The following is a 19,697-nucleotide window of genomic DNA, read 5'->3' as shown; positions in this document are numbered from 1 at the left end:
TTTTTTTATCAATTTCTTTATAAATTTTATTATTTTATTTTTTACTATTTATAAACTTAAATATATAAATTTTAAATCTTAATAATTTATTTTTTATTTAAAAAAAAAAAAAAATTTTATTTATAAAAAAAAAAATACATAAAAAAAATAATAAAAAAAAAATAAAAAATTAAAATAAAATATATTTTATCCCAACCAATAAAAAAATATAATAATGAAAAAACTATCAAAAAAAAAAGATATTCCAATTATATTTAGAGTAAATTCGATTTTAAAGTTTATTTTAAAAAAACGTTTTCTCTTTTATTTTTTAAAAAGGCAATATTGGAGTGTTTTTAAATTATTATGTATTGTATATTGTTTATTTACTTTTCTATTTTTTTTTTGTTTTTTTATTTTGATTTAAGATTATCTATTTAAATCAATTAACATTGTTTAAACACAAATTTGTATATCTTTTTTTTTTTTTTAAATATAAAAATATTATTTTTTTAAAATAAAACTAACACTCATATATAAAAGGTTTAAAATGTGGTGTTGGATTAAAAAAAAAAAAATAAAAAAAAAAGTTCATTTCTATAAATTAATAAATGAAGTTATTTTTTAAACACACATTGAAAATCTAGAGCACTACTCACTAATTCTAAATAAAGTAAAATCATTTTATATGATATAAAAAGAAAAAACTTTAATTTTTTTTTTATTTTTTTTATAATAAATAATATTTACCCACACACATATAATATAACCCTAAATAAAAATTAAATATCTTTTTTTTAAAATTTTATTATTATTTAAAGTTTATTTATAATTTTATTATTTATTTTGAGTTTAACTCCACCTCTGACATTAATAAAATATGATCTGATGCTAATGATAAGGATGGTAAAATATTATAATCTTGTTTTTCGCCAACTTCTAATAAAGTGTTAACTTTAAATCTATCCGAAACATATATTTGATCAATATTACCACAAAATGCCTCTTTAAAAAATAATACAAAAAAAAAAAAAATTGTTAATAATTATAAGGGTCTTAAAGTCTAAAATTATATATGATGTATTTATATTTTTATACATACTTGTAGTTGTTGTGAATTTAGGTTCACCATCAGGTCTTAGACCATATGCACTTGTCAATTTGAATGGATGTGAAATAGAGTTTATATCATTAGATTCGTCACTATTATTATCTGTATCAGTATTTGAAAATGATGCAGTTGGATATTGACCACTATTTGTTAAATTTGGGTCATCATTAGACATTGAACCTGTTGTAAGATATTGATATACACTACTATCTGGGGAGCTATTAAAATCTCCACATATAATTATTGGTATGTTTATATCTAATTTATTATCTTTAATAAACTTTCTTAAAATTAATGAAAATAAATGAATTTGTACACATTGAATTTGGTAAACTGAATAACTACCCCAATATAACTATAATAATAAAATAATATGTTAATATATGTTTATGTATATACAATATATATTTATTTTATTACTTACATGAATTGAAACAAATATCATTTTTTCTTTTGTAACTTTATCTTCAACCAATACCAAACAATGTCTTACATGATGAGATGAATCATGTAAGTGAGTACCAATTACAAGTTTAAATATTTGGTCAGTCATTAGTTTTGAAACAGTTTCAGTATCTATTAAATTTCCTTGTTCAATAGTTCTATAGTCAATTGGTAAACCTTTAATAAAATTAAATCTACTCTTTTTAAAAAATATAAAACATCCTTCTCTATATTTGAGTTGCATTGGTGTATTTGTTTTTGAATCGAGGTATTCTGGGAAATGCTGGTATCCTTTTTTATTCATTTCTGAAAATAGCTGGACATACATTGTATCTACTTCTTGCATACAGGCAACATCAGCGTCATATTGTAAAATCTGTGGAATTAATAAATGGCTTCTATAAGTGTTCCATTTTAATGCATATGGTGGTAAATAGCTGTAATAGTGGTCTGATACATATAGATCAGCTAAAATGTTAAATGTAATGATTTTGAATTGATTTTCTTTATTTGAAGACTCTTTGATTTTTAATGTTTCTCTACTATTTTCGAATAATATTTTATGAGTATAGTTTATTATGATCTCTTCTACAGAGCCAGAAGAAGAGGATTTAAATAACTTTGAAATAAAATTTCCATGGCTTTCTTTTTCGTGAGTGATAGTAGGTGATAGTTTCATATGAATTTTCAAATCCATATTGGCTTGGTCTCTTGTTGGAGTATAAGTAATTGCCTTTTCTGATATATCTAGCTTTGATGTGACATCATGATCTCCTACAGTCCATTTACATTCTGAAATATGTTTTTTTTTTATTAATGTATTATTATTAAAAACTATTGATAATGGTACATAAACCACTGGTTTTGCAGGTATAAATAAAATATTGTCATTAATTATTATTTCATTATCTTTGTTTTTTAAATCGATAATGTCAAGTTTAAAGAACTCTTCTTTAACTTTTCCTTTTTTATTTGTTGTTATTGTATTAGTTACTGGAGGTGGTGGAGGTGGTATGGGTGTATCTGTAGTTGTTGTAGTTGTAGTTGTAGTTGTAGTCAAAGTTGTATTGGTATGTTGATTATCTGATTCTTCCATTATTTTTATTCTTATTATTATGATATTTTTTTAAATTAAAAAAAAAAAATAATAAATAATTAAATGTAAAAAAAAATATTTAAAAAATTAAAAAAAATAAAAAAATAATTTTTAATTTTCAAAATAAAAAATTAATTGAATTTGGTTTCCTTTAATATTTTTAAGTTTAATCGGTTTATGCGAAGTTATTGTCTTAGGTGGTCAAAAAATGAGGGAGAAATGTTCATTTAACATTCCCACTAAACATAAAAAAAATTGAAAATGTTTTTAAAAGTATTTTATTTAATTTTAATTAAATAAAATTTTAATATATTTATTATTATTTTATGGTTGATTAATGAGATGTTTATATATTATCATCATAATCATCTTGATTATAAAAATCTCCATCATATTCATCGTATTCATAGTCATCTTCATCGCTATTTACAATTCTATTTGATCTGTGATAATTATCGAAATCATCGTAACCATCATCTTGATCATCTTCGCTTGAGGGATATTCTCTATACCAATTTTCAGAGTCGACACTTGATTCGTCAGAATCGCAACCATCTAAAATATCGTAAAAGTCATCTTCTGGAGGTAACTCAACAGTTTCGATTGAATCTGGGTCGGCTTGATCAAGCATATGTTGATCAATAGTTGGGTCAAAATAATAATAATCGTATACATATTTAGTTTCACTTGACATTGTTGCTGGTACACTTGCGCTGTTGAAATGTTCTTCTAACATTGATCTATAATCTGAAATTAATGCCTCCTCTTCTTTTGACAAAGCAGAGTTTAATATATTATCATGGTCGATAATAGTTCTTTCTAGTTCGATAATATCATGATTTTGAAATAATTCTCTTTCTTCTTTTGATAATAAATTTCTATTAATATTAATTTGTTTATATCTAGATTCTTTTCTCTTTTTCTAAAATATATGACAATTAGAATATTAGAATTTAAATAAAACAAAATAAATAAAATAAATAGTGTTGTATAAAATGCATACATTTGTTCTTTCTTTTTTCGATTCTAATTGCTTTGGAGAGGAAATAACACCTTTGTTATTAAATTGTTCTAATCTTTGTTGGAATTTTGAAAGCAACTTATTGCTATTTGCAGTTGGGTCATCCAATGTTGTAACTAAAGTAAATAATTTTTTATCTTTAATAGGTGGGGTTTTAATTTCTTCTTTTATTTCCTCTTTTTTTGGTGGAGAAGCGGGTGTTATTTCGGAAATTAATTTATCATCCTTATCATCAATACCAAAATCTTTGAATGTATCTAAAAATGCTTTTTTCTTTGGTCTTTCAATTAAAATAGAAGGTAATGCATCATCGTCAATTTTTCTTTTAATTTTCAAAATAACTGGTTTAACTATATTTTTTGATTCGTTGGTTATTAGTGGTGGTGGTGAACTACTATAATGGTACTGTGGTGGTGATGTTGACACCTCTTGTAATTTTGGTTGTTCTCTATTTTTTAATTCGCTCTTTGTTGGATTTAATACCATTTCGGGTGTAAATATTATATTTTCTGTTTTTCTTTTCATTTTATTTGGTATATTGGGTGCAAATATTTTCTTTCCATTTTGTGGTTGTTCTATATTATTTTTTATTGTTTTATTATTATTATTATTTTCATTATTCGATTTCATTATTAAGTTCAAAGATGTTCAAAAAAAAAAAAAAAATAAAAAAAAAAAATAATAAATTTTATTTTAAAAAAAGAAAATAAAAATAAATAAAAAAAAAAAAATAAAAAAAAATTTAAAAAAAATAAAAAGTTTATTTAATTTTATTTAAAATTTTTTTTTTTATAGATCCAGTATAATTATTATAATAAATATAATATAATAGTAATATTATAATATTTAAATATTAAATATTTAATATACATAAAATAATAATAAAATAAAAATGGATGATAGCAGCATACTGTTTTTAGATGAAGAATTAAAGAAAATAAACGATAGATTCCAATCGGGCGAAATGAGAGCATTTGGTTTAAATCAACAAAAAATTTTAAAGGATTTTCAAGAGATAAGAAAACTTCAAGCTCAACTATCAATGAAACAAGTTTCAATTGGTTCTGAACGTATCAAAGTGCATGATATAGAGAATATTGGTAAAGAAGATATTGACATTAATGTATATGACTCGATTAAAGAAAGAGAGGAAGATTTAACAAAACTTACTCAAACATTAAACTCAATTTGTAAAAATATGTTTGTATTATTAAACTTATTAAATAACCATTCATTATTTAAATAATAAATTTTAATTTTTTTATTTTTATTTAAAGAGAAACAACAAATAAACTAGCAAGCCAAAGCATTATAAATAGTAATATCCAAAGCAATAATAATAATAACAATCATACCAATAACAACAACAATGCTTAATAAAAGTAATAATAATAATAATAATAACAATAATAGTAATAGTATAGTATACCAAATATTTATTTTTTTTGTTGAAAACACCACAGCAATAATATCAAGAAATTTGTAAAATAATAAAATATCAATAAAAAAAAAAGAAAAAAAAGATTTAAACTTATTTTTAAATACAATAAAAAATATCTGTTTTAATTTTTCAACAGTTAAACTTTTTTGTTTTTTTTTTTTTTTTTATTAATTCAATATATTTTTTTCAGGTAAATATTAAATTAAAATTTATATTTAAAATTACTATTATTTAATATTTAATTAAACAACAACAAACACTATCTTTTTCTTGAAAATTAGGGAATTAACGAGGATCTTATCAAAATATTTCTTAGCCAAATTGTTTTTCTTAAAAAACCAAAATTTTTAAAAAAATTTTTTTTTAAAAAACACAATTTTTTTTTTTTTTTTTTATTAAAATCAATATTTTTTCAACTTATTTCAATAATTATTTAAGTAATAAGGTATAATAACAAGACAATAATATTTATATTGGTAATATTTTAATACTAAAAAAGAAAAAAAAAATGCCTCCAAAAAAGTCAAATACAACCAAATCAAGAAAAGAAATAGAAGAAATGTCATATTTAGATATAAGAAAACTTGCAAAATCTCATGACATTAAAGCAAATGGCAAAAGAGATGAAATTGTAGAAAGATTAGTCGAGTTTTTTGAAAAAGGTGAGGTTTCTAATAAAAAAGAAGAAAAAGAAGTTTCTACTAAATTTACTGGTAAAAGAACAACAAGAGATGAAAGCGATACTGAGGAAGAAAAAGAAGAAAAAGAAGTTAGCAATAAAAAACAAAAAACTGAGATAAAAAAAGAAAAAGTTGAAGAAAAAGAAGAAGAAGAAGAAGATGATAATGATACTGCCACTGCTTCAACAGCCTCTGCTTCTGCCACTACAACTACCAAAACTACTAAATCAGCTTCTAATGGTGCAGATAAGTTAGTTGGTCCATTTCCTCAAAATGATTACGAACTTAAGCAATGGGTCAGAGATGGTACAATTACATTTTATGTTGGTGAAGAAATTAATAGATCAAAAATTGCAGGCTTTGATATGGATAGCACATTAATAGAAACCAAATCAGGTAGAGTTTTTGCAACAGACTGTAATGATTGGGTATGGTGGGACCCAAGTGTACCAAATAATTTAAGAAAATTATATAAAGATGGCTACCAAGTTATTATAATTACCAACCAAGGTGGTATCGGTGGAGGATCCAAATTTGACCAATCTAAATATAATAGCATCACCAAAAAGATTTGCATCTTGGAAAAAGAATTGGGTTTCCCACTCGTTGCTATTGCTGCATGTGCCGATGATGCAAATAGAAAACCAAGCAATAAAATGTGGTTAAAGCTTCGTGAGCTTACAGATGGTAAGGTTATAATCAATGAAAGCGAATCATTCTACTGCGGTGATGCTGCTGGTCGTCCCACAGGTTGGAAAGCTGGTAAAAAAGAAGATTTCAGTAGTAGTGATTTTGGTTTTGCTTTATCTTCAGGTATTCGTTTCGAAACTCCAGAGACTCATTTCCTTGGTGAGGAACATTTCAAGAGCGCTAGTGGTGGTGACGCCATTTCAGATTTAATTCCAAAAGCAGAAACTACTGGTGTTCCATTCGATGTTAAATCAATTACTTCAGACGACTTTGAAATTGTAATCTCTGTTGGCTTCCCAGCTTCCGGTAAATCAACATTCGCTAAAAAGTATTTTGGTCCTGCCAATTATGTTATAATCAATCAAGATACTTTGAAAACAAAAGACAAATGTATTAAAGCTGCAAAAGAAGCTCTTTCACAGGGTAAATCATGTATTATAGATAACACAAATTACGATATTAATACACGTGCAGAATATTTATCATTAGCAAAACAATACAAAGCCAAAGCAAGATGTCTTCGTTTTACAACTCCACGTGATTTAGCAGAGCATCTCAATTATTATCGTGAAAGAACTCAAAATATTGCACATATTCCAGGTATAGGATACAATATTTTTGCTAAAAATTTAACTGAACCAACAACAAAAGAAGGATTTGTATCAGTCACACCAATTAAATTCATTTTAGATTTGAAGGAAAGTGATAAACCAATGTACTATATTCCAAATCCAAAAGCTGGAAAAGGTAAAGGTAAAAAGAAATAAAGTTGATAGTGAAAGAAAGCTAAAAGTAAAAAGAAATAAAAATAAATAAATAATTTAAAAATTGTTTATAAACTTTTTTTTTTAATAAAAAAATTGTTTTTTGTATCAATTATTTTTCACACAAACGAATCAAAAGAAAATATCAAAGAAAAAAAGATATTATTGTAAAAATACCTAAAAAATTTCTAATTCCAAGATTTTTAAAAAAATTTTTTTTTTTTTTTATAAACCATTTTCTTTTTATTTTTTATTACCCACTCTTTTTTTTTTTTAAATTTTAAAAATGAAATTATTATTACTATTAATTATTACAATTTTATTTAATTGCGCTAAAAGTCAAAACTGTTTTGTTCAGACTGGTTTTTCAGGTGCAACACTCGAATTCATTTCATCCGACACCAATAGCAATATTAGAAATGACAACGGTGTTTTTGGTTATACAGGTGTTACCAATGGTACTCTTAGTGTAGATATCGAAAACGGTATTGTCTTTGTAGATTCTTCTGAACTATCTGTTAGTTTTACAGGTACTTACCAATCTTCAAGTCAGATTTATGGTTTTGAAGGAACCTCTACCTTATTTATCATCAACGAAGGAACTTGCTATAAATCAGCTTTATCTTTTGTTATCCCAATTAACCAAATCCCACAAATAAATAAAATTGGCACCAATACTATTGGTACTCTCGAATGTGGTGTCTATGAAGTCGTAAACCAAGAAAATCAAGATATTACCTCTATTACAGTTTTGGTTAATGAACAAGACTGCTCCTTGGTATCAGGTAATTCTGTAAATAACAATGGTAACCCAGGTTCCTCTTTAATTAATTTCTATAACTACGTACCAAAAGCAAACCCATCATATTTTAATCTCCCATCAATTTGTAACAATGCCCAACCATTACCAACCTCAAATCAAAACCATATGAATACAATCTCACATTCACTTTCATTATTAAATTACCTTAAATAAAGCTAATTCATTTAATTTATAAAAGAATTTTATTTTTTTTATATCTTAATTTATTTATTTTTTTCAAATTTTAAACTTAATTAAAATTTTATACATTATTATTTGCAATTTATCTATTTTTTTTAAAATAGCTTTTATTGACTGTTCCTGTACTAATATATGGCTTTTCTTGATAATGGTAGCTTGGTGCAGGAATTTGAAATGGAACATTATTAACCCAGGATGGAATTGAGGTATTATTTAATGAGGGCGAATCATTTAATAACAAAATTCCCATTTCATAATTCAAGATTGATAAGTCGGATGTTCTACTTGATGGTGAACCCCATGCTGCAGATGAAATATTATGACTACCACTATAACACCAATCATATTTTAATTCTTTATTTTTGAGACTATTTTGACTCACACCAACAATAATTTTACTGTGACTAACGGTATTTTTTCTATAACCATGTTTAATTTGAAAATAAGAAAAGTCATATTTGTTTATATCGTAAATATCATAAGCCAATGATAAAACCTTGCCTAATTTCTGTTTAGCCTGAGTTTCTTTAACCCATCTGGCAGTTGGATAGATGATATGAAATGATTTATCTTTACCATTATTATTATTATTACTATTCATAGTGTGAAATGTATTGATTGTTGTAATGTTATTGTTTACTTTGAAATTTGAAACAAAAGCCTGTTTAAAAAAAGTTGATAAACCAACTGATGATGATTGATAATAAAAAATCTTTTGAATAGATTGGCTCTTTACATCATCACCATATACTGTATTGTTTTCCTGAGTTTTATAATAATTGTTTACATGATATCTTAATCTCTCTAAGCCCATTTTATTTGATGTATGTTTATATTCGCCAGGTATCGATATTATCAACTGAGCTTTTGATGTTGAAAAATCAAACTGATCTAAAAACTGTACATTTTTATATCCTGATGATTGCAAAAAATATTTTAATGTTGTTTTAAATGAAAAATCTTGTAAATCAAAATCTTTAATTGGCGATGAAACATTTGAGCTATTACCGACTCTATAAGGCGATGATGTTGGTGTTGATGGTTGTGAAGAATAGTCCCTGTATGGTGAATATGGCTGCTTTGATGATGGTGATGCTGGTGATGCTGGTAACGATTTTGATATATTTTTATTTGTTGTTTGTGTATTATTAAATTTATATGATGGTGATGAATATGGAGATGATGGTAATGATGGATTTTTAACTGGTGTATTATAAGTACTGGTTGTTGTAGTTTTATTTACTCGAGCTAACGGTGATTGAAATTGACTACTATTATTATTATTATTAAAATTGTAAAAATCTTGATACCAAATACTTTGAGATAAATTACTATATTCATAAGAAGAAGGATTTGCACTTGTTACAGCAATTCTAATCCAAGTATCATACACTAAAACAAGTAACTTTGCATGAAATATTTGATCACCTGATAATACTGGATGAATAATAGTACAGTTTGAAAACGGTATTGGATGAGGGCCAGGTTTATGTTTCTTTTGATCGTAATCTCTAATAAATGTAATTGGAATTTTTGTACCTTGGGATCTCTCGAAACTATTCATTACCCATTTGATATCAATTGAATAGCCTGTTACAATTGCAAACTTCATTCCAGGTTTTGAAATTAGATCGCTAAATGATAAGGTATTGATCCATGGGCCATTATATGTATTTGAATTAATATTATTTGCAGCTGGTTTACAAATTTTATTTAAATAAAATGAAGTTGCAGGTAAATCCTTAACTATTTTTGGTGTTTGGGTATTGATATTTGTGTTTGTTGTAGTTGTAGTGGTTTTAGTCGTTGATACTTTTCTTTTTCTTTTTCTTTTCTTTTCTTCCTTTTCATCTTCAATTTCTTTTAATCTTTGTGATTCTTGTTTATGACGGTCTCTGTAAGCTGATAACTGGGATCTTAAATCATCAAGCGCTTTCTTTTTTAAATCTTCTTCTTCCTCCTCTTCACTGCTATCAAAAGCAACACTTTCCTCTTCACTATCACTAAGATAGATGTAATTTAAGTATTCATTTTTATTATATATATTATTATTATTATTATTATTACTATCATCGTTAATTATTTCATAGTTTATATCATCATTATAATGGTTATTTAAATGGCTATCTGTATTATTTACATTATCTTCACTATTGTTATTATTATTTACATTGATATTATTATTATTAAGATTAGTATTACTATTATTATTTAAAAAACTATCATCACCATCATCATCATCATCCTCCTCTATGACTAACAAGGGTTTTTTTGGTGACTTGGTAGGTGTTTTTGAGGGAGTTGATGGAAGCTGTGTTGAATTAATATTGTTGATATTTTTATTATCTATATTTGATATTTCTGTTTTTATTTTTTTTTTATTATGCACATCTTTTGATATTTTATTATAATTTTTTAAAAATTGTTCATCTTCGCTGTCACTATCAAAAGATAAAACATCTTTTTTATCCTTTTTCATTATTATAAAATATAAATAAATAAAATATTATAATAATAATTTATAAAAAAAAAAAAAAATTTTAATTTAAAAATTTAAAGGAATTTTTTTTTTTTTAAATTTAAAATTTTAAAAAAAATTTTGGTACCAAATTTTTTTTAATTCCAAAAAAATAAAATTTTAAATTAAATAAATTACAATCTTATTGCAAAACTAATAAAAAAAAAGATAAAAAAAAACAATGTTATTTAATTACAATATTATTTTTATTTTAAAAGCATTTAAATATAAATAATAAAAAATAAGGGAAATTGTAATATTTAACCTATCAAATCGACCCACTTTCATCATATGATTAAACTATATCAGTCGAAAAACCTGTATTTGATCAACAGGGAAGAAGGCACCATATTCAAATATAAAGAACAGATAGATCTATTCTTGTAAAGAAAGAATCTATAATTTTTATGAAGCTTAAACACTCCACTTCATCATATTATTAAAAAAACATTTATTTCCTAAATATAAATACTGATAAGTATCCATACATGGAAATATTATTTATTATCATAAAAAAAAAATTTTTTTTTTTTTTTTTTTTTTTTTTTAATTTTTTTTTTTATTTTTTAAAAAAAAAAAAAAAAATCTTTTTATTTTTTTTTTTACTGTTACAAAACATATAGTAGCAATGGATGAATATTCAAAACTAAAAGAAGAAATAATGAAAATGGTTTCAGGTGAAGTTTCCAAAACTAAAGATACTATATTATCAATAGTTGGTGAAATTGGTGACCAAGGTAATGAAGGTAACAACGAGATAACCAACGATGTTTACTATGAACTGCCACCTCCACCAGATTTTGTACAAGAGCAAATCCAAGAAGAACCAGGAAAAACAAATTTTGAGCAAGCAGAATGGGTAGATCCTAACAGCAACTATTATGCATCTGCACATACTGAAGGTGTTCAAGATACCTATGAAGATGTTGAATATTTTTCAAGCTATTCCAAAATGGTAAATAAACACTATATAACATATCAAAAAACGAAAAAAATATTAATTATTAATATAGAATAAGATAATATATATATACTAACCAATAATTTACTTTAGTCCATCCACCATGAAATGGTATTTGATAAAAGAAGAACAGCAGTATATTTTCATGCAATTTCAAAAAGTAAAGATTTTTTTAAAGATAAAGTTGTTTTAGATGTTGGATGTGGTACTGGTATTCTTAGTTGTTTTTGTGCAAAAGCTGGTGCCAAGAGGGTTTATGCAGTCGATGCTTCCGATATGGCATATAATGCTGAATTGGTAGTCGAAAGAAATGGTTTAGGAGATATTGTCAAGGTAATGAAGGGTAAATTAGAACATATAGCATTCCCAGAATATGTTGATATTATAGTTAGCGAATGGATCGGTAGTTTTCTAATTTTTGAATCAATGTTGGAGTCTGTTATCTATGCTCGTGATCATTTATTAAAGCCTGGTGGTGTCCTATTTCCTTCAAAAGCAGCATTATATTTTGGACCAGTTAATGTTGAATCATACTATGAAAAACATATTAATCAATGGGAAAATGTTTTTGGTTTGGATATGTCATGTTTAGTGTAAGTACTAAATAGTATTGTTTAAACAACTAATAACCAAAATCCATACTAACCATCCCTGATAATACCATCATAACTACAAATAAAGACCAATGGCTAGGGAAGAATTATTAGAAAATAAAACAATTAGAAACTATTATATTGAAAACTCAACTGCAGTATTAGATAAACCAATTACATTAAGAGTATTAGATTTGAATAAAATCACAATTAAGGACCTTAGCAAGACAGTATCGAATTTCGATTTTAAGATACCAAATGGAAAGTTTCATGGATTTGCAGCATGGTTTTCAATATGGTTCGAAAATTTAGATAATAATTTGGCTGATAGACCATCAACATTAGAAAAAGATGATTTCATCTACTACGTAATCAACAAAGAGGGTGAATTGGTTGCCAAAGATTATAAACATGACCAAATGGATAAAGGATTAACCCCTAAATTCTTTGAATTAAAATCAAATACATTAGAACTCTCAACAGCTCCAGGTGATGGCGATACTCACTGGAAACAAGTTTTGTTTTTGCATCCTGTCGAAAAACACATCAACAATCAAGATGAAAAGACATCCATTTCAGGTACCATCCGTGTTTGTCAAAACTATCATTATAGAAGGCATTGGTTTGTTGAGTTATCAGTCTCATGTAAAACTAAACCAACACATCATTATTATGAAAAATATTTAATTTAAAAAAAAAAAACATTAAATCAAATCACATGTAATTTTAACAATAAAATATAATAAAACAATTGTAATAATAAAAAAAAAATCATAAAAGATATATCTTATTAGAAAAGATTCAAAAATTATTATTTTTAACCCATTATATTTATTTTTTTTTCACTGTATGCTTGACATTTATAAAAAAAAAAAAATAATCTTTTTCAAAATTAATATTTTATAACAATAATTAAAAACAACATTTATTATAAATAACAAAAATGATATATTTCTAATATAAACATAACCATGCATTATCACTATTGAACTTTCATAATCCAAATAGACACCATAAAAAGTTAATTTATTAATAAGTGTGAATTAAAATGTGGGTTTAGTTTTATATTTAAATGGGGGAAATGTGGTAAAATAATCATTCATTTAAATAGTTAAAAAATAAAAAAAATTTTAGTTTTTTTTATTTTTATTTTTATTTTTTAAAATTTTTTTTATGAATTTTTTTTTTTTTTTTTTTTTTTTTTTTATGATTTTTTTTTTTTTTTTTAAAATACTTGTTTTTTTTTTAATTGTAATTTTAGTTAATAAAATATAAATATAATACTTAATAAATCTATTTATAGACTATAATATATAAAATAAGTGTTTATATAATAATAATAGTAATAATATTAAAAATAATAATAGTGACCCCCAAACCCACATACACTATTATAACAACAATAGCAAAATAGTATAATAGTAATATAGTAATATAGCAATATAGTATAATAGTAAAATAGTAAAATAGTAAAATAGTAATACAATAATTTTTAAATAATTCGAAATTTTATTTATTTATTTTTTAATTTTTCATTTTCTTTTTTTTTTTTGTTTTATTTTCCATTATTAAAATAAATAAAAAAATATATATAGCTTTATATTCATTCATTTAAATATAAATATCAATAAAAATAATAATATTTATTTAAAAACTTGGTGTAAAAAATTGTATTTTTAAAAAAAATGTAAGTCGAAATTATATTCTTGTAAAAAAAAAAAAAAATTTCTTATACACAAAATCTAAATTATCATTGTTGTATCAATCATATTATCAAAAAATAATTTTTATTTAAGGATATAAAGACAAATAAAAATCATCGTTATGCAATCAAAAAAATTATCATAAAATTTTGTTTTTTTTTAAATTTTTTTTTTTTTTTATTTTTTTTCAATTTTTTTTTTTTATTTTTTTTTATTTTAAAATAAAAAGGCACAATCTTTTGTGCTGTTTTTTTTTTTTTTTTTTTTGTTCTATTATAATAAACACAATCACCCACCTTGTGTGTAACAATCAGGTTTTCTATTAACACAATCTAAAAAAAATAAAAAAAAAATAAAATAAAAAAAAAATAAAATATTTTAAGTTTATTTTTAAAAAAAAAAAAAGAAAAACACACATTCCATCACAATTGTTGTAAAATTATATTTTAAAATAAAGAATCCAATCATTAATCAATTAATTAATAGTTAAATAAAACATAAAATAAATTGTTGTATTAATAAAATAAATAAACTCTACAATCATAGCAATATTTTCATATTTCAAAACATAATAATTTTTTTTTTTTTTTTTGTTTTATAATAACAATATTTGTTGTATATTAGTAATTGTGGTGAAAAATATAATATTGTTTTTTTTATTTTTTTTTATATATATTCTAAATTATGTCCACAACTACCAAAAGTTCGGGCAAATCCAATTCAAGTATTTCGATTGGAGGAAATAATAGAATAAATAATACCTCACCGCCATCACCACAATCACCTAGAGGTGGTGTTGCAAGTGGTATTAAATCAAAATCATCGATAAACATCACAACATCACATTCACAATCGTCATTAATGTCATCGTCATCACCACCTGTTAAAATTTCATCATCTGTTTCGTCTAGTTCATTCCAATATTGGAAAGAAAAGGAGGCTGTAACAACACCACCTTTATCCTCACCAATTTCTTCACCAAAACTAAACTCCACAAACACAAATAATACAAAACCACAACCTGCTACTATTAGCTCTGGTACTAACTCTCCTGTAAAGAAATCAATTTTTAGTTTAGGAAAAAAATCACCAACATCGACAACACCATCTGCATCATCACCAACTACAACATCCCCTCCAATTGAATCCGCTACTATTTCAGCAGGATCTTCAGTTAACAAACAAGTTGGTAATTCTAATATATCATCAACTTTACCCAACCGAATGAACAACAGAAAAAGTTTAAAAAATCCATTAAATATATTTTCACTTGATTTTTGGTCTAATAAGAATGAAGAGATGGGTACAGAAGAAGAATTAAATACCCAACAACAACCACCACAAAATAATAATAATAATGTAACAACACCTGTAAATAGTAGTAATCAAAATAATATTAAAACTCCACCAGCAAATTCACCAGTTTTAACCAGTACACCTTCAAAATCTAAATCAACTATTGGTATAACAGGTGGAAGTCAATCATCAACACCAGCCACTGGTACACCAAAAAAATCATTTATTTCAAATTCATCGACTACTCCTCCAAATAGTACTTCACCAACAACCACCCCAGCAATTCCAATTAAATCAAATAATGTTAAATTATCAGCTCAAACCAAATCGAACTCATTACAAAATGCTCAATTATCAGGTAGTAATAGTAAATCACCATCATTAAATTCTCAAAACTCATCGACAACAGGAAATATTAATAAACCAAATTTAATGGCACCAAAAAAAGCTTCACCAACCTTACAATCTGTAAACTCAACTTCAAATAATAATACAAATATAGTGAATGATGATGATTCTTCAGGTTCAACAACACCAACTCAAAATACACCACCATTAACAGGTACATCAGTTGATTCAGCTTTACCATTCGACCCAGAGGAATTGAATTTAAGCAAATTAAAAAGTAAAATTAATAAATCCGATTTTGATAGACTAGTAAATTTAGAATTTTATACAAGAGTACTAGCTAAAGATCTTGAAGAAGTTACTGGTAAATTAACAAATGAATCCTCAATGAGAAAGGACTTGGAATCACACACAAAAGAATTAGAGGTACGTTTAAGAGTTTCAGAAGCTCGTCTTAAAAGATATTCAACTATGCCACCAGAAGGTGTAGAGTTCCCACCATCACCATCAGCATCAACCACTACACCACCATCACCAACAGTTAGCCCAAATACACCACCTCCATTACCACCAAGAAGCTATTTAAATTTTATTCAAGAAGAAAAAGAACAATTAGAAAAAGAAGAAAATGAAATCTCTCGTTATAAGGAAGAAAGAGAAGATCAAAGAATCAATTCATTCATTGTCAGAATGGAAACATTGGAAAAGAAAGTTCAATCATTAGAAAATAGAAATAGGCAATTGATGGAGGAAATTCATATTTTAAGAGCTGAAAATGAATTATTGAATCCAGATAGAAAAAAAACATTGAGAAAATTAGAAAAGGAAAAAGAGAAGGAGTTACAAAAAGAACGTGAAAGAGAGATGAGGGAAAAAGAAAAAGAGGTCCAAAAAGAAAAAGAAAAAGAGAAACAAAGACAAAAAGAAATTTTAAAACTACAAAAAGAAAAAGAAAAAGAACTTAAACAAATTGAAAGAGAAAATACAAATAGTGCAACTGCTCCAGATATCGATACTGACGATGATTCAGCTGAAACCAACTCAGAATTTGAAAATGGTTCAATCTCTGAAAAGAAATCAAATTTAAAGAAAAGTAAAGGCGGCAACGATCAACCAACTACACAACTATCACAATCAACAACCCAAAACAGCCTTGCTTCGTTTGGCAGCGATTCACCTTCAAAAAAGAATGTAGCATTTAATGAAAATGGTAAATCCAAAACCTCATATTTATCATCAGTCACTTTAAGAAGAAACACCGCAAAAAGAATGTCTGCTCACTATGGCACAACAACCAGCTTTGATGACGATGATGATGATCAATCAACTACAAGCGAAAAAGTTAAAAACATTTTTCACGAAATCTACGATGGTAACATTGAAGAAATGAAAAACCAAAAGATCACCAGAATGAGATCCAAATCATTATCAAAGGACTGTGACGACGACGAATTTAACCAACCATCTTCAGCAGCCAAATTAAGTTTTGTTAGCCAAAGCTCTTCGAATATTAGTGGTGCACTCTCTCTAAAAGATAATGTCCCAGTTTCATTATGTACCTCGGTGGATTCAAATACCCCACCATCAAGCTCCCCACCAATCACATCATCAAATGTTCCAATTTCAAAACCAGATGCAATGGAAAAAATTAGAACTCTTACTATTGGTAGAATGTCAAGTAAAAAGAAAGCTGGTATTAAAGATGCTCAATTACAATTAAGTGAAAAATTAAATCAAAGAGCTTCAAAAAATGAATTAGTATTTAGAAATATTATTAAAGCTGGTATGTATAAATTATCTTTTAATTTTAAATTTGATATTTAAAATTTCTTATATTAATAAATGATTTATTTTTTTAGAATCAATTTTTGGAGTTGCATTAGCAGAAGATACTTCAGATAGATTAATGGATTATTTAAATAAATCAATTGAATATTTATTAAATAACTCATCAGATGAAAGAGTATTTAATTCTGATGTTTCAGAAGTTAAAGTCAAAACATTAATAGAGTTAATCGAAAATACATTAATTACAGATTTTAGTCAATGTAAAGAACCATCAGTTATTGCATCAGTTTTCCTTTATTATTTCAGTAAATTACCAACTTTACTTCTCAGTAAAATTTCACCACAGTTAATTCACTCAACAGATATCAATCATGAAGAGTATCGTTTCAATGTAGTTCATTCACTTTTATTCATGTTACCAAAACAAAATAGAAATATATTGAAAATAGTGTTACAATTTTTAAAGAAATATTCAGATTCGACTACCAACGAACAAGTAATGGATCAAATCTACAATAAATTCTCTAGAGTTTTCATGGATGCTACCGTTGCTACTTATGACCAAGCCTCTAAAGCTTTTAAATTCCTCGTATTAAATATTGAACAACTTGAAAGTAGACCACAAGATATCCAATATATGGTTAAAGATGGTGAATCAATTGTTAAAGCCGCTTCATTTGACCGTTTAGTAGAGAAATTATTTGATTTATCTTATGGATTCAAAGATGCTGACTATAACTATACAATTTTCCATACCTACGACTACTATACTACATCAGTTGGTCTTTTAGATAAATTTATTTACTACTACCGTATTTCTTTAACATTAACACCAAAGCTTCAAATGGAAATGTCAATTACAACCTTATCAGTAGCAATGTTTTGGATGAAAATTCAACAAAACCAATTAATCACCGATTTAGCATTCCTTCAAAAACTCAAATCATTCATTGACCAATTCCCACAAGTACCACCATCTCACAACACTTATTTCTCCTATTTCCAAACACTCTTTAAACCAAATATCGAACCATTAAAACCACTATACGAACGTGGTAATAGTTTTGTTGGTCCAAATCTCCAACAATCAAGCGCTGGTAAAAAGAAGAATCATCTCATTGAAAAGATGATGAGTAAAAACAAGGAAAATGGCAATATAGATATCGATATCTACACCCTTGGCGCCACAATCATTGCCCAACAAATCACTTTAATTGATAATGAAATGTTAATGGCAATTCCACCAACCCAATTTTTACATGGTCATTTCACTAAATTACATTTATCACCTCAATATCACGATATGGTTTGCAAGTTTAATGAATGGGCTCGTTGGACATCCGCTGAAATTCTTTCAAAAGAAAAATTGGTAGATAGAGTTGCATGTTTATCATTCTTTATTGATTTAGGTAAAAATTGTGTAGAAATGGGTAATTATAGTGCTGCCAATGCTATTCTTTGTGGTTTAAATAACTCAGCTGTATCTCGTCTTAAATTAACTTGGGAAAAAATAACAAATAAAGTTAACCAAGATTATGACCGTTTGGAATCACTTTTCGATCTCAGTATGAACTATAAAAACTATCGTGAAGAAATTAAAACAACCAAAGCTAAAATTATTCCATATTTAGGAGTATTCACCAAAGATTTAATTGCTATCGAAGAAGGAAATGATACTTTTACTTCAAACAAATTAATCAATACTGAAAAATTCCGTTTACTATATGGCACAATTAAAAGAATTCAATCTTATCAACAACCATTATTCAATATCAAAGCTTCAGAACCAATTAAATTATATCTCAGAAATATTTCTCAAAATTTATTAGATGAAAAAGAATTACATTCTATTAGTTTAAGATTAGAACCACGTCAATCAATCAGTAATTAAAAAAATAAAAAATAAAAAAAAAAACATATAACCAATAACCACCCCACCCAATAAAAAATATAAAAATAAAAAATTATAAATAAAAAATTAATTATTTAATTATAGTATTAATTAAATAATTTATTGTATTTCTAAAGATAATAATTATTTAAATTTAAAAAAAAAAAGATCATTAAGCAACAAATTTAATTTAATTTATAATTATTTTTTTTTTTTTTTTTCGTTTTTTTTATTTATTTTTTTTTTATTTATTTTTTTATTTTTTTCTTTATAAATTTTTTTTTTTTAATATGAAAAAAGATTTTTTTTATATTTTTAAATAAAATTATAAAATTTTCTTTGGAGAAATCCTTGGTATATTAAAAATATA

At 25.2% G+C, this 19,697-nt stretch overlaps 8 protein-coding genes across 8 annotated transcripts; 5 read left to right on the top strand and 3 right to left on the bottom strand.

Moving 5' to 3' along the window:
• Positions 1–624: 624 nt before the first annotated feature.
• Positions 625–2,630, bottom strand: DICPUDRAFT_50499 (uncharacterized protein; the record flags this gene model as incomplete). The annotated part of the gene is made up of 3 exons (XM_003292474.1): positions 625–984; positions 1,082–1,445; positions 1,515–2,630. The coding sequence occupies 3 exons, from the start codon at positions 2,628–2,630 to the stop codon at positions 821–823; spliced, it is 1,644 nt and encodes a 547-aa protein (XP_003292522.1). The 3' UTR covers positions 625–820.
• Positions 2,631–2,976: 346 nt separating this feature from the next.
• On the bottom strand, positions 2,977–4,281 carry DICPUDRAFT_89862 (uncharacterized protein; the record flags this gene model as incomplete). Its single annotated transcript, XM_003292473.1, has 2 exons — positions 2,977–3,552; positions 3,634–4,281. The coding sequence occupies 2 exons, from the start codon at positions 4,279–4,281 to the stop codon at positions 2,977–2,979; spliced, it is 1,224 nt and encodes a 407-aa protein (XP_003292521.1).
• A 262-nt stretch (positions 4,282–4,543) lies between these two features.
• On the top strand, positions 4,544–5,028 carry DICPUDRAFT_157255 (uncharacterized protein; the record flags this gene model as incomplete). The annotated part of the gene is made up of 2 exons (XM_003292484.1): positions 4,544–4,851; positions 4,929–5,028. The coding sequence occupies 2 exons, from the start codon at positions 4,544–4,546 to the stop codon at positions 5,026–5,028; spliced, it is 408 nt and encodes a 135-aa protein (XP_003292532.1).
• A 623-nt stretch (positions 5,029–5,651) lies between these two features.
• Positions 5,652–7,202, top strand: DICPUDRAFT_6215 (uncharacterized protein; the record flags this gene model as incomplete). Its single annotated transcript, XM_003292483.1, has 1 exon — positions 5,652–7,202. A coding segment is annotated over one exon (1,551 nt), but the record flags the coding sequence as incomplete, so codon positions are not given.
• Positions 7,203–7,512: 310 nt separating this feature from the next.
• Positions 7,513–8,202, top strand: DICPUDRAFT_83142 (uncharacterized protein; the record flags this gene model as incomplete). The annotated part of the gene is made up of 1 exon (XM_003292482.1): positions 7,513–8,202. One exon carries the CDS (start codon positions 7,513–7,515, stop codon positions 8,200–8,202), a length of 690 nt encoding a protein of 229 aa, XP_003292530.1.
• A 109-nt stretch (positions 8,203–8,311) lies between these two features.
• Positions 8,312–10,708, bottom strand: DICPUDRAFT_89860 (uncharacterized protein; the record flags this gene model as incomplete). Its single annotated transcript, XM_003292472.1, has 3 exons — positions 8,312–9,189; positions 9,238–9,924; positions 10,297–10,708. The coding sequence occupies 3 exons, from the start codon at positions 10,706–10,708 to the stop codon at positions 8,312–8,314; spliced, it is 1,977 nt and encodes a 658-aa protein (XP_003292520.1).
• A 700-nt stretch (positions 10,709–11,408) lies between these two features.
• Positions 11,409–12,993, top strand: DICPUDRAFT_157251 (uncharacterized protein; the record flags this gene model as incomplete). Its single annotated transcript, XM_003292481.1, has 3 exons — positions 11,409–11,702; positions 11,802–12,301; positions 12,390–12,993. The coding sequence occupies 3 exons, from the start codon at positions 11,409–11,411 to the stop codon at positions 12,991–12,993; spliced, it is 1,398 nt and encodes a 465-aa protein (XP_003292529.1).
• A 4,510-nt stretch (positions 12,994–17,503) lies between these two features.
• On the top strand, positions 17,504–19,327 carry DICPUDRAFT_40694 (uncharacterized protein; the record flags this gene model as incomplete). Its single annotated transcript, XM_003292480.1, has 1 exon — positions 17,504–19,327. A coding segment is annotated over one exon (1,824 nt), but the record flags the coding sequence as incomplete, so codon positions are not given.
• Positions 19,328–19,697: the final 370 nt, after the last annotated feature.

The sequence above is a fragment of the Dictyostelium purpureum genome (genome assembly GCF_000190715.1).
Source record: "Dictyostelium purpureum unplaced genomic scaffold DICPUscaffold_349, whole genome shotgun sequence".
Taxonomy (NCBI): Eukaryota; Evosea; class Eumycetozoa; order Dictyosteliales; family Dictyosteliaceae; genus Dictyostelium; species Dictyostelium purpureum.
This window is presented reverse-complemented; position numbering and strand designations above follow the sequence as displayed.